The sequence below is a fragment of the Ranitomeya imitator genome, chromosome 1 (genome assembly GCF_032444005.1).
Source record: "Ranitomeya imitator isolate aRanImi1 chromosome 1, aRanImi1.pri, whole genome shotgun sequence".
NCBI classification, from domain to species: domain Eukaryota; kingdom Metazoa; phylum Chordata; class Amphibia; order Anura; family Dendrobatidae; genus Ranitomeya; species Ranitomeya imitator.
In genome coordinates, this window is record NC_091282.1 from 1,218,725,605 (window position 1) to 1,218,740,519 (window position 14,915).

The following is a 14,915-nucleotide window of genomic DNA, read 5'->3' on the forward strand; positions in this document are numbered from 1 at the left end:
GCCGCGAGGCGCGCTGCCACCAGGACCCCCAGAGCCGCACCTGCAGGTGGGACGTCAGGTCCCGGTACTTCTTGATGGTCTGCTGGTAATCCGCCACCGTCTCCTGAGCCGCCTCCACGCGCTTCTCAGCCTCCCGCACGCGGGCGTTCGCCATGTCCAGCTGCTCACGCAACTCCAGCTCTGTCTCGCGGGCGTTCTCCTGCAGCTCATCATTCATCTCATTTATGGCCTCCTAGCGGGAGAACATCAGAAATGGCCATAAGGGTGGACTCATCTCCCACCGATCCACCAGGGGACATATCACCGGGGGAGAGCTATCCACTAGACCACCAGGGGACATATCACCAGGATGGAGTTCTCCACTAGTCCACCAGGGGACATATCACCAGGGGAGAGCTATCCACTAGTCCACCAGGGGACATATCACCGGGGGAGAGCTATCCACTAGACCACCAGGGGATATATCACCAGGGGAGAGCTATCCACTAGTCCACCAGGGGACATATCACCAGAGGAGAGCTATCCACTAGACCACCAGGGGACATATCACCAGGGGAGAGCTCTCCACTAGTCCACCAGGGGACATATCACCAGGGGAGAGCTCTCTACTAGACCACCAGGGGACATATCACCAGGGAAGAGCTCTCTACTAGACCACCAGGGGACATATCACCGGGGGAGAGCTATCCACTAGTCCACCAGGGGACATATCACCAGGGTAGAGCTCTCCGCTAGACCACCAGGGGACATATCACCAGGGGAGAGCTCTCCGCTAGACCACCAGGGGACATATCACCAGGGGAGAGCTCTCCGCTAGTCCACCAGGGGACATATCACCAGGGAAGAGCTCTCCACTAGTCCACCAGGGGACATATCACCAGGGGAGAGATCTCCACTAGACCACCAGGGGACATATCACCAGGGAAGAGCTCTCTACTAGACCACCAGGGGACATATCACCAGGGTAGAGCTCTCCACTAGTCCACCAGGGGACATATCACCAGGATGGAGCTCTCCACTAGTCCACCAGGGGACATATCACCAGGACGGAGCTCTCCACTAGCCCACCAGGGGACATATCACCAGGGGAGAGCTATCCACTAGTCCACCAGGGAACATATCACCAGGGGAGAGCTATCCACTAGTCCACCAGGGAATATATCACCAGAGGAGAGGTCTCCACTAATCCACCAGGGGACATATCACAAGGACGGCGCTCTCCACTAGCCCACCAGGGAACATGTCACCAGAACAGCGCTCTCCACTAGCCCACCAGGGAACATGTCACCAGAACAGCGCTCTCCACTAGCCCACCAGGGAACATATCACCAGGACAGAGCTCTCCACTAGTCCACCAGGGGAGAAATCACAAGGGCAGAGCTCTCCACTAGTCCACCAGGGGACATATCACCAGGACGGAGCTCTCCGCTGGTCCACCAGGGAACAAATCACCAGGACAGAGCTCTCCAAAAGGGGAACATATCAGCAAGGGAGAGCTCTCCACTAGTCCACCAGGGGACATATCACCAGGACGGAGCTCTCCACTAGCCCACCAGGGAACATATCACCAAGGGACAGCTCTCCACTAGTCCACCAGGGAACATATCACCAGGACGGAGCTCTCCACTAGCCCACCAGGGAACATGTTATCAGAACAGAGCTCTCCACTAGTCCACCAGGGAACATATCACCAGGATAGAGCTCTCCACTAGCCCACCAGGGGACATATTACCAGGACGGAGCTCTCCACTAGTCCACCAGGGGACATATTACCAGGACGGAGCGCTCCACTAGGGGAACATATCACCAGGGGAGGGCTCTCCACTAGTCCACCAGGGAACATATCACTAGGGCAAAGCTCTTCACTAGGGGAACGTATCACCAGGGGACATATCACCAGGACGGAGCTCTCCACTGGTCCACCAGGGGACATATCACCAGGGGAGAGCTATCCACTAGTCCACCAGGGGACATATCACCAGGGGAGAGCTCTCCACTAGTCCAACAGGGGACATGTCACCAGAACAGAGCACTCCACTAGCCCACCAGGGAACATATCACCAAAGAAACATATCATCAGGACAGAGCTCTCCAATAGCCCACCAGGGAACATATCTTCAGGGGAGAGCTCTCCACTAGCCCACCAGGGCAGGGATTGGGCTATGGTGTCACAGTACATCATGTAACACTTCCACTCTGTCTTAGTACCAGGTCGTTGACGGTCTCGCGCAGCTCTCGGACTTTCTCCTCCAGGTCCAGGTTCCTCTCGGTCAGTGTCTCCAGCATTTCTTCAGCTCCCAGAGCAGCGTCCACCTAAAGGGAATAAATACTGTCAGCAATGAAGCGGTGAGCGCCTGCGATCGGCAGGGGGCATCAGGAGCGCTGGGGGATCACCAGGAGCGCCGGAAGGAGGGAGAACCAGGAGCGCCAGAAGAGTGGGGGGGTCACCAGGGGCACCGGCAGGGAAAAGGGTCACCAGGGGCATCAGCAGGGGGGAGGTTCATTATGAGCGCCGGGTGGGGGTGTAGAGGTCACCAGGAGCCCCGGCGGGGAGGTCACCAGGAGCCCCGGTAGGGAGGTGGTCATTAGGAGCCCCGGTAGGGAGGTGGTCATTAGGAGCCCCGGTAGGGAGGTGGTCATTAGGAGCCCCGGTAGGGAGGTGGTCATTAGGAGCCCCGGTAGGGAGGTGGTCATTAGGAGCCCCGGTAGGGAGGTGGTCATTAGGAGCCCCGGTAGGGAGGTGGTCATTAGGAGCCCCGCTAGGGAGGTGGTCATTAGGAGCCCCGCTAGGGAGGTGGTCACCAGGAGCGCGGGCACCGCGATCTCACCTGCTCCTTCAGCTCATCGATGGTCCTCTCTGTCTGTGAGGCCTCCTCCTGCAGCTTCTCTTTCTGCTGGCGCAGACCCTCCAGCTCCGTGTTCTTCTTCTCCAGCTGCTTCTGCACCCGGACGTGCTCCTGCTTCTCCGAGGCCGACAGGTCCCGCATCCTACAGGATGGAGACGTCATCAGCTTCTCTGCCCAAGGGAAGCACAGGCCACCGCCGGAGGGCACAGCCGCCCCCGGAGGGCACAGGTACCCCCAGAGGACACGGCCACCCCGAGAGGGCACGGCCACCCCCCAGAGGGCACGGCCACCCCCCAGAGGCCACAGGCTCACCTGACCAGAGCTTCCTTCAGTCGGCCGTTCTGCTCCTCCAGTTGCTTCACCTGGTAGCTGGACGCGGCTCCATCAGACCCTACAGACATGGGAGACGTGACACAGCCATGTGGGAGGACCGAAAACCATGAGACATCAACGCATCAAGGCAGAGCTCCAAAACTGGGGGGTGCGAGAGACGCCCCAAAGACCGCAAACCAGCGACAGCTGCCACTAAGCAAAACCCCAAATACTGACCAGATGCCAAATAGAAGGCGATATGTGTACAACCGGATATCCGCCTGTACATTACCGCACCACCTCCTGCTATACACTCCACCGCCTGTACATTACCGCACCACCTCCCGCTATAACCTCCACCGCCTGTACATTACCGCACCACCTCCCGCTATACACTCCACACCGCCTGTACATTACCTCACCACCTTCCGCTATAACCTCCACCGCCTGTACATTACCGCACCACCTTCCGCTATAACCTCCACCGCCTGTACATTACCGCACCACCTCCCGCTATACACTCCACACCGCCTGTACATTACCGCACCACCTTCCGCTATAACCTCCACCGCCTGTACATTACCGCACCACCTTCCGCTATAACCTCCACCGCCTGTACATTACCGCACCACCTCCCGCTATACACTCCACACCGCCTGTACATTACCGCACCACCTTCCGCTATACACTCCACCGCCTGTACATTACCGCACCACCTTCCGCTATAACCTCCACCGCCTGTGCATTACCAAACCACCTCCCGCTATACACTCCACACCGCCTGTACATTACACCACCTCCCGCTATACACTCCACACCGCCTGTACATTACACCACCTCCCGCTATACACTCCACACCGCCTGTACATTACACCACCTCCCGCTATACACTCCACACCGCCTGTACATTACCGCACCACCTCCCGCTATACACTCCACACCGCTTGTACATTACCGCACCACCTCCCGCTATACACTCCACTGCCTGTACATTACCGCACCACCTCCCGCTATAACCTCCACCGCCTGTACATTACCGCACCACCTTCCGCTATAACCTCCACCGCCTGTACATTACCGCACCACCTTCCGCTATAACCTCCACCGCCTGTACATTACCGCACCACCTCCCGCTATACACTCCACACCGCCTGTACATTACCGCACCACCTTCCGCTATACACTCCACCGCCTGTACATTACCGCACCACCTTCCGCTATAACCTCCACCGCCTGTGCATTACCAAACCACCTCCCGCTATACACTCCACACCGCCTGTACATTACACCACCTCCCGCTATACACTCCACACCGCCTGTACATTACACCACCTCCCGCTATACACTCCACACCGCCTGTACATTACACCACCTCCCGCTATACACTCCACACCGCCTGTACATTACCGCACCACCTCCCGCTATACACTCCACACCGCTTGTACATTACCGCACCACCTCCCGCTATACACTCCACTGCCTGTACATTACCGCACCACCTCCCGCTATACAGTCCACCGCCTTTACAGTGGGTGCGGAAAGTATTCAGACCCCTTTAAATTTTTCACTCTGTTTCATTGCAGCCATTTTTTCTCATTAATGTACTCTGCACACCATCTTAACTGAAAACAAATTTATTAGAAAAGAAAACCTGAAATCTCCTATGGTCATAAGTCTTCAGCCCCTTTTCTCACTATTGGTAGAAGCCCCTTTTGAGCTCGTACAGCCAGGAGTCTTCTTGAGAATAATACAAGTTTTTCACCCCTGGATTTGGGGATCCTCGGCCACTCTTCCTTGCAGATCCTCTCCAGTTCCGTCAGGTTGGATGGTGAACGTTGGTGGACGCCATTTTCAGGTCTCTCCAGAGATGCTCCATTGGGTTTAGGTCCGGGCTCTGGCTGGGCCGGTCAGGAATGGTCACAGAGTTGTTCTGAAACCGCTCCTTTGTTATTTTAGCTGTGTGCTTAGGGTCATTGTCAAAGGTTCACCTTCCACCAAGAAAGACTAAGGCCCAGAGCACTCTGGAAGAGGTTTTCATCCAGGATCTCTCTGTACTTGGCCGCATTCATGTTTCCTTCAATGACAACACCCCCATAGCATGATGCTGCCACCACCATGTTTCACTGTGGGGATTGTATTGGGCAGGTGACGAGCAGTGCCTGGTGTCCTCCACACATACCGCTTAGAATTATCACCAACAAGGTCTATCTTCGTCTCATCAGAGCAGAGAATCTTATTTCTCATAGTCTGGGAGTCCTTCATGTTGTTTTAGCAAACTCTATGCGGCCTTTCATATGTCTTGCACTGAGGAGAGGCTTCCGTCGGGCCACTCTGCCATAAATGCCCGACTGGTGGAGGGCTGCAGTGATAGTTGACTTTGTGGAACTTTTTCCCATCTCCCTACTGCATCTCTGGAGCTCAGCCACAGTGATCTTGGGGTTCTTCTTTACTTTCTCACCAAGGCTCTTCTCCCACGATTGCTCAGTTTGGCTGGACGGCCAGGTCTAGGAAGACTTCTGGTGGTCCCAAACTTCTTCCATGTAAGGATTATGGAGACCACTGTGCTCTTAGGAACCTTGAGTACTGCAGAAATTCTGTGGTAACCTTGGCCAGATCTGTGCATTGCCACAATTCTGTCTCTGAGCTCCTTGGCCGGTTCCTTTGGCCTCATGATTCTCATCTGGTCTGACATGCACTGTGAGCTGTGAGGTCTTATATAGACAGGTGTGCGCCGCTCCAAATCAAGTCCTATCAGTGTAATTACACAGCTGGACTCCAATGAAGAAGGAGTGGAACCATCTCAGGGAGGATCACAAGGAAATGGACAGCATGGGACTGGCGTCTTTCACACTTCTGTTTTTTACAATCAGTCACAATCCGTCAAAATGTTGAAAAGACGGATCCTGTGCAGATTGTAAAAAACAGATAAATGGGTCCTTTCTTTGTGATGGATCCGTCGAGGCTATGTGCACACGTTGTGCATGCGCGTCTTTTCGCTGTGAAAACGCATACACAGCACAACCCATATTAAAAATAATTGAAAAAAAAAAAATTGTGACATTCTTACCTTCCGGCGTCCCCGCAGTCTTCCCAATGCTCCCGTTCCCAGTGATGCCTTGCGAGCAATGACCTATGATGACGAAGCATCTGCCGAGAACGCTACGTCATCGGGTCATTTCGCAAGGCATCACTGGGCACGGGAGCATCGCGAGGAGCGGGAAGACTGCGGGGGACGCCGGAAGGTGAGAATATCACGATTTTTTAAAATTATTGTTAACATTCTATCTTGTTACTATTGATGCTGTATAGGCAGAATCAATAGTAAAAAGACAGTGAGAGCGAGTGTCCTTGACGGGAAATTCTTCCACGCACGCTCAGTTTCCTTTTTTCTTTTGAGAAAATAAATGAATTTTTATTCACATTTTTCACTGGAAATGGAGGCATTCAGAAAATGCCAAGGTGCTTAGCGCCACATTTGCTTGGAGATTATTTTCCCTTTGAAGCAGGATGAACTCGCACGTCTTACTGGACTACACAAGACACGGAGAAGAGCGGCCTAAAGAACGGATTCCCGAGAATCTCACCAACAGAAGCTGAGCAGAACCACAACTTAAAGAAGTTTTATTACTGTTGGCAAAAACGTATTCTGCTCAGAGGACGCGCCGCACTTGTCTCTTTTTTTCCCCTCTTTCCCTAAACCAGGGTATTTCTAAAGGCTAATACAAGTCTCAGAAAAAAAAAGGATCCAGTAGAAACATTTGCTGGATCCGTATATTTTTTCTAAAAACGACGGATTGTAAAAAACGGAAGTGTGAAAGAGGCCTAACATATGTGTCTGAGCAAAGGGGCTGAAGACTTACGACCATGGGATAGTTCAGTTTTTATTTTTTAATAAATTTGCAAAAATTTCTACATTTTTTTTTTCAGTCAAGATGGGGTGCAGAGTGTAGATTAATGAGAAAAAAAATAACTTTTATGAATTTACCAAATGGCTGCAATGAAACAAAGAGTGAAAAATGTAAAGGGGTCTGAATACTTTCTGTACCCACCGTATATTACTCCACCACTCACTGCCACCTCCCGTACATTACCCAACCACCGCCTGTTAGTGCACCACCTCCTGACATGTGCTCCATCACTTGTATGTTACCACCTCCAGAAATACGTTCTACCGCCTGTGTACTATCGCACCACCGCCTGACATATGCTTAAAAGCTTGTACGCCCCCCCACTGCCCGTACATTACCGCACCTTCACACATACATTCCGCCACATTCACGTTACCCCGTCACCTCCTGACACTGCAACGCTGGAACATTAACCAACCATCTCGCATACATGACTCCACCACCTCCAGCTGCCAACAGACCCCTGACATATGCTCCACCACCTGTAAGTTACCACGCATGTTACCGGACCACCTCCTAACATACGCTGTACTGCCTGAACGCTACCCGACCACCTCCCGACACACACACTCCGCCACAAGTACATTACACTGCCACCTTGTTATCCACTCCACCGCCTGTATGTTACCACACCACCTCTCTCCATACACTCCACCGCCTGTATGTTACCACACCACCTCTCTCCATACACTCCACCGCCTGTATGTTACCACACCACCTCTCTCCATACACTCCACCGCCTGTATGTTACCACACCACCTCTCTCCATACACTCCACCGCCTGTATGTTACCACACCACCTCTCTCCATACACTCCACCGCCTGAATGTTACACCACCTCTCTCCATACACTCCACCGCCTGTATGTTACCACACCACCTCTCTCCATACACTCCACCGCCTGTATGTTACCACACCACCTCTCTCCATACACTCCACCGCCTGTATGTTACCACACCACCTCTCTCCATACACTCCACCGCCTGAATGTTACACCACCTCTCTCCATACACTCCACCTCTCTCCATACACTCCACCGCCTGTATGTTACCACACCACCTCTCTCCATACACTCCACCGTCTGTATGTTACCACACCACCTCTCTCCATACACTCCACCGCCTGTATGTTACCACACCACCTCTCTCCATACACTCCACCGCCTGTATGTTACCACACCACCTCTCTCCATACACTCCACCGCCTGAATGTTACACCACCTCTCTCCATACACTCCACCGCCTGTATGTTACCACACCACCTCTCTCCATACACTCCACCGCCTGTATGTTACCACACCACCTCTCTCCATACACTCCACCGCCTGTATGTTACCACACCACCTCTCTCCATACACTCCACATCCTGTATGTTATCACACCACCTCTCTCCATACACTCCACCGCCTGTATGTTACCACACCACCTCTCTCCATACACTCCACCGCCTGTATGTTACCACACCACCTCTCTCCATACACTCCACCGCCTGTATGTTACCACACCACCTCTCTCCATACACTCCACCGCCTGTATGTTACACCACCTCTCTCCATACACTCCACCATCTGTATGTTACCACACCACCTCTCCATACACTCCACCGCCTGTATGTTACCACACCACCTCTCCATACACTCCACCGCCTGTATGTTACCACACCACCTCTCTCCACACACTCCACCGTCTGTATGTTACCACACCACCTCTCTCCATACACTCCACCGCCTGTATGTTACCACACCACCTCTCCATACACTCCACCGCCTGTATGTTACCACACCACCTCTCTCCATACACTCCACCGCCTGTATGTTACCACACCACCTCTCTCCACACACTCCACCGCCTGTATGTTACCACACCACCTCTCTCCACACACTCCACCGTCTGTATGTTACCACACCACCTCTCTCCATACACTCCACCGTCTGAATGTTACCACACCACCTCTCTCCATACACTCCACCGCCTGTATGTTACCACACCACCTCTCTCCATACACTCCACCGCCTGTATGTTACCACACCACCTCTCTCCATACACTCCACCGCCTGTATGTTACCACACCACCTCTCTCCATACACTCCACCGCCTGTATGTTACCACACCACCTCTCTCCATACACTCCACCGCCTGTATGTTACCACACCACCTCTCTCCATACACTCCACCGCCTGTATGTTACCACACCACCTCTCTCCATACACTCCGCCTGTATGTTACCACACCACCTCTCTCCATACACTCCACCGCCTGTATGTTATCACACCACCTCTCTCCATACACTCCACCGCCTGTATGTTACCACACCACCTCTCTCCATACACTCCGCCTGTTGTTACCACACCACCTCTCTCCATACACTCCACCGCCTGTATGTTATCACACCACCTCTCTCCATACACTCCACCGTCTGTATGTTACCACACCACCTCTCTCCATACACTCCACATCCTGTATGTTACCACACCACCTCTCTCCATACACTCCACCGCCTGTATGTTACCACACCACCTCTCTCCATACACTCCACCGTCTGTATGTTACCACACCACCTCTCTCCATACACTCCACCGCCTGTATGTTACCACACCACCTCTCTCCATACACTCCACCGCCTGTATGTTACCACACCACCTCTCTCCATACACTCCACCGCCTGTATGTTATCACACCACCTCTCTCCATACACTCCACCGTCTGTATGTTACCACACCACCTCTCTGCATACACTCCACCGCCTGTATGTTACCACACCACCTCTCTCCATACACTCCACCGTCTGTATGTTACCACACCACCTCTCCATAAACTCCACCGCCTGTATGTTACCACACCACCTCTCTCCATACACTCCACCGTCTGTATGTTACCACACCACCTCTCCATAAACTCCACCGCCTGTATGTTACCACACCACCTCTCTCCATACACTCCACCGTCTGTATGTTACCACACCACCTCTCTCCATACACTCCACCGCCTGTATGTTACCACACCACCTCTCTCCATACACTCCACCGCCTGTATGTTACCACACCACCTCTCTCCACACACTCCACCGCCTGTATGTTACACCACCTCTCTCCATACACTCCACCACCTGTATGTTACCACACCACCTCTCCATACACTCCACCGCCTGTATGTTACACCACCTCTCTCCACACACTCCACCACCTGTATGTTACCACACCACCTCGTCATACGCTCCACCGCCTGTTTGTTACCACACCACCTCGTCATATGCTCCACCGCTGAATGTTACCACACCACCCCTCTCCATACACTCCACCGCCTGAATGTTACCACACCACCTCTCTCCATACACTCCACCGTCTGTATGTTACCACACCACCTCTCCATAAACTCCACCGCCTGTATGTTACCACACCACCTCTCCATACACTCCATCGTCTGTATGTTACCACACCACATCTCCATAAACTCCACCGCCTGTATGTTTCCACACCACCTCTCTCCATACACTCCACCGCCTGTATGTTACCACACCACCTCTCTCCATACACTCCACCGCCTGTATGTTACCACACCACCTCTCTCCATACACTCCGCCTGTATGTTACCACACCACCTCTCTCCATACACTCCACCGCCTGTATGTTACCACACCACCTCTCTCCACACACTCCACCGCCTGTATGTTACACCACCTCTCTCCATACACTCCACCGCCTGTATGTTACCACACCACCTCTCTCCATACACTCCACCACCTGTATGTTACCACACCACCCCTCTCCATACACTCCACCGTCTGTATGTTACCACACCACCTCTCTCCATACACTCCACCGCCTGTATGTTACCACACCACCTCTCCATACACTCCACTGCCTGTATGTTACCACACCACCTCTCTCCATACACTCCACCGCCTGTATGTTACCACACCACCTCTCCATACACTCCACCTGTATGTTACCACACCACCTCTCTCCATACACTCCACCGCCTGTATGTTACCACACCACCTCTCTCCATACACTCCACCGCCTGTATGTTACCACACCACCTCTCCATACACTCCACCGCCTGTATGTTACCACACCACCCCTCTCCATACACTCCACCGCCTGTATGTTATCACACCACCTCTCTCCATACACTCCACCGCCTGTATGCTACCACACCACCTCTCTATACGTTCCACTGCCTGTATGTTACCACACCACCTATCTATACGTTCCACTGCCTGTATGCTACCACACCACCTCTCTATACGTTCCACTGCCTGTATGTTACCACACCACCTCTCTCCATACACTCCACCGCCTGTATGTTACCACACCACCTCTCTCCACACACTCCACCGCCTGTATGTTACCACACCACCTCTCTCCACACACTCCACCGCCTGTATGTTACCACACCACCTCTCTCCACCGCCTGTATGTTACCACACCACCTCTGTCTATACACTCCACCGCCTGTATGTTACCACACCACCTCTCTCCATACACTCCACCGCCTGTATGTTACCACACCACCTCTCCATACACTCCACAGCCTGTATGTTACCACACCACCTCTCTCCATACACTCCACCGCCTGTATGTTACCACACCACCTCTCCATACACTCCACCGCCTGTATGTTACCACACCACCTCTCCATACACTCCACCTGTATGTTACCACACCACCTCTCTCCATACACTCCACCGCCTGTATGTTACACCACCTCTCTCCATACACTCCACCGCCTGTATGTTACCACACCACCCCTCTCCATACACTCCACCGTCTGTATGTTACACCACCTCTCTCCATACACTCCACCGCCTGTATGTTACCACACCACCTCTCCACACACTCCACCGCCTGTATGTTACCACACCACCTCTCTCCATACACTCCACCGCCTGTATGTTACCACACCACCTCTCTCCATACACTCCACCGCCTGTATGTTACCACATCACCTCTCTCCATACACTCCACCGCCTGTATGTTATCACACCACCCCTCTCCATACACTCCACCGCCTGTATGTTACCACACCACCTCTCTCCATACACTCCACCGCCTGTATGTTATCACACCACCTCTCTCCATACACTCCACCGCCTGTATGTTACCACACCACCTCTCTCCATACACTCCACCGCCTGTATGCTACCACACCACCTCTCTATACGTTCCACTGCCTGTATGTTACCACACCACCTCTCTATACGTTCCACTGCCTGTATGCTACCACACCACCTCTCTATACGTTCCACTGCCTGTATGTTACCACACCACCTCGTTCTCCATACACTCCACCGCCTGTATGTTACCACACCACCTCTCTCCACACACTCCACCGCCTGTATGTTACCACACCACCTCTCTCCATACACTCCACCGCCTGTATGTTACCACACCACCTCTGTCCACACACTCCACCGCCTGTATGTTACCACACCACCTCTCCATACACTCCACCGTCTGTATGTTACCACACCACCTCTCTCCATACACTCCACCGCCTGTATGTTACCACACCACCTCTCTCCATACACTCCACCGCCTGTATGTTACCACACCACCTCTCTCCACACACTCCACCGCCTGTATGTTACCACACCACCTCTCTCCACACACTCCACCGCCTGTATGTTACCACACCACCTCTCTCCATACACTCCACCGCCTGTATGTTACCACACCACCTCTCTCCACACACTCCACCGCCTGTATGTTACCACACCACCTCTCCATACACTCCACAGCCTGTATGTTACCACACCACCTCTCTCCATACACTCCACCGCCTCAATATTACCACACCACCTCTCTCCATACACTCCATCGCCTGTATGTTACAACACCACCTGTCTCCATACACTCCACCGCCTGTATGCTACCACACCACCTCTCTCCATACACTCCACAGCCTGTATGTTACACCACCTCTCTATACGTTCCACTGCCTGTATGTTACCACACCACCTCTCTCCATACACTCCACCGCCTGTATGTTACCATACCACGTCTCTATACGTTCCACTGCCTGTATGTTACCACACCACCTCTCTCCATACACTCCACTGCCTGTATGTTACCATACCACGTCTCTATACGTTCCACTGCCTGTAAGTTACCACACCACTTCTCTCCATACACTCCACCGCCTGTATGTTACCACACCACCTCTCTCCATACACTCCACCGCCTATATGTTACCATACCACGTCTCTATACGTTCCATTGCCTGTATGTTACCACACCACCTCTCTCCATACACTCCACTGCCTGTATGTTACCATACCACGTCTCTATACGTTCCACTGCCTGTATGTTACCACACCACCTCTCTCCATACACTCCACCCCCTGTATGTTACCACACCACCTCTCTCCATACACTCCACATGCTGTACGTTACCACACCACCTCGTCATACACTCCACCGCCTGTAAGTTACCACACCACTTCTCTCCATACACTCCACCGCCTGTATGTTACCACACCAACTCTCTCCATACACTCCACATCCTGTATGTTATCACACCACCTCTCTCCATACACTCCACTGCCTGTATGTTACAACACCACCTCTCTCCATACACTCCACCGCCTGTATGTTACCACACCACCTCTCTCCACACTCCACCGCCTGTATGTTACCACACCACCTCTCTCCATACACTCCACCGCCTGTATGTTACCACACCACCTCTCCATACACTCCACCGCCTGTATGTTACCACACCACCTCTCCATACACTCCACATCCTGTATGTTACCACACCACCTCTCTCCACACTCCACCGCCTGTATGTTACCACACCACCTCTCTCCATACACTCCACCGCCTGTATGTTACCACACCACCTCTCCATACACTCCACATCCTGTATGTTACCACACCACCTCTCTCCACACTCCACCGCCTGTATGTTACCACACCACCTCTCTCCATACACTCCACCGCCTGTATATTACCACACCACCTCTCCATACACTCCACATCCTGTATGTTACCACACCACCTCTCTCCACACTCCACCGCCTGTATGTTACCACACCACCTCTCTCCATACACTCCACCGCCTGTATGTTACCACACCCTCTCTCCATACACTCCACCGCCTGTATGTTACAACACCCTCTCTCCATACACTCCACCGCCTGTATGTTACCACACCACCTCTCTCCATACACTCCACATCCTGTATGTTACCACACCACCTCTCTCCACACTCCACCGCCTGTATGTTACCACACCACCTCTCTCCATACACTCCACCGCCTGTATGTTACCACACCACCTCTCCATACACTCCACATCCTGTATGTTACCACACCACCTCTCTCCACACTCCACCGCCTGTATGTTACCACACCACCTCTCTCCATACACTCCACCGCCTGTATATTACCACACCACCTCTCTCCATACACTCCACCGCCTGTATGTTACCACACCACCTCTCCATACACTCCACATCCTGTATGTTACCACACCACCTCTCTCCACACTCCACCGCCTGTATGTTACCACACCACCTCTCTCCACACACTCCACCGCCTGTATGTTACCACACCACCTCTCTCCATACACTCCACCGCCTGTATGTTACCACACCCTCTCTCCATACACTCCACCGCCTGTATGTTACCACACCACCTCGTCATACACTCCACCGCCTGTATATTACCACACCACCTCTCTCCATACACTCCACATCCTGTATGTTACCACACCACCTCTCCATACACTCCACCGCCTGTATGTTACCACACCACCTCTCTCCACACACTCCACCGCCTGTATGTTACCACCTCTCTCCACACACTCCACCGCCTGTGTTACCACACCACCTCTCCATACACTCCA

The 14,915-nt window shown here is 53.0% G+C and overlaps 1 protein-coding gene across 3 annotated transcripts in view; it reads right to left on the reverse strand.

The window, feature by feature from the left end:
• The window catches only part of DCTN1 (dynactin subunit 1), a 106,834-nt gene that overhangs the window by 39,869 nt on the left and 52,050 nt on the right, over nt 1-14,915 (reverse strand). For all 3 annotated transcript variants that reach the window (XM_069745070.1, XM_069745072.1, XM_069745071.1), the window contains 4 exons: nt 3,159-3,237; nt 2,829-2,988; nt 2,209-2,313; nt 41-232 (listed from right to left, as the gene is read on the reverse strand). In XM_069745070.1, the coding sequence (XP_069601171.1) occupies nt 41-232; nt 2,209-2,313; nt 2,829-2,988; nt 3,159-3,237 (536 nt within the window). The remainder of the gene's footprint in view (nt 1-40; nt 233-2,208; nt 2,314-2,828; nt 2,989-3,158; nt 3,238-14,915) is intronic.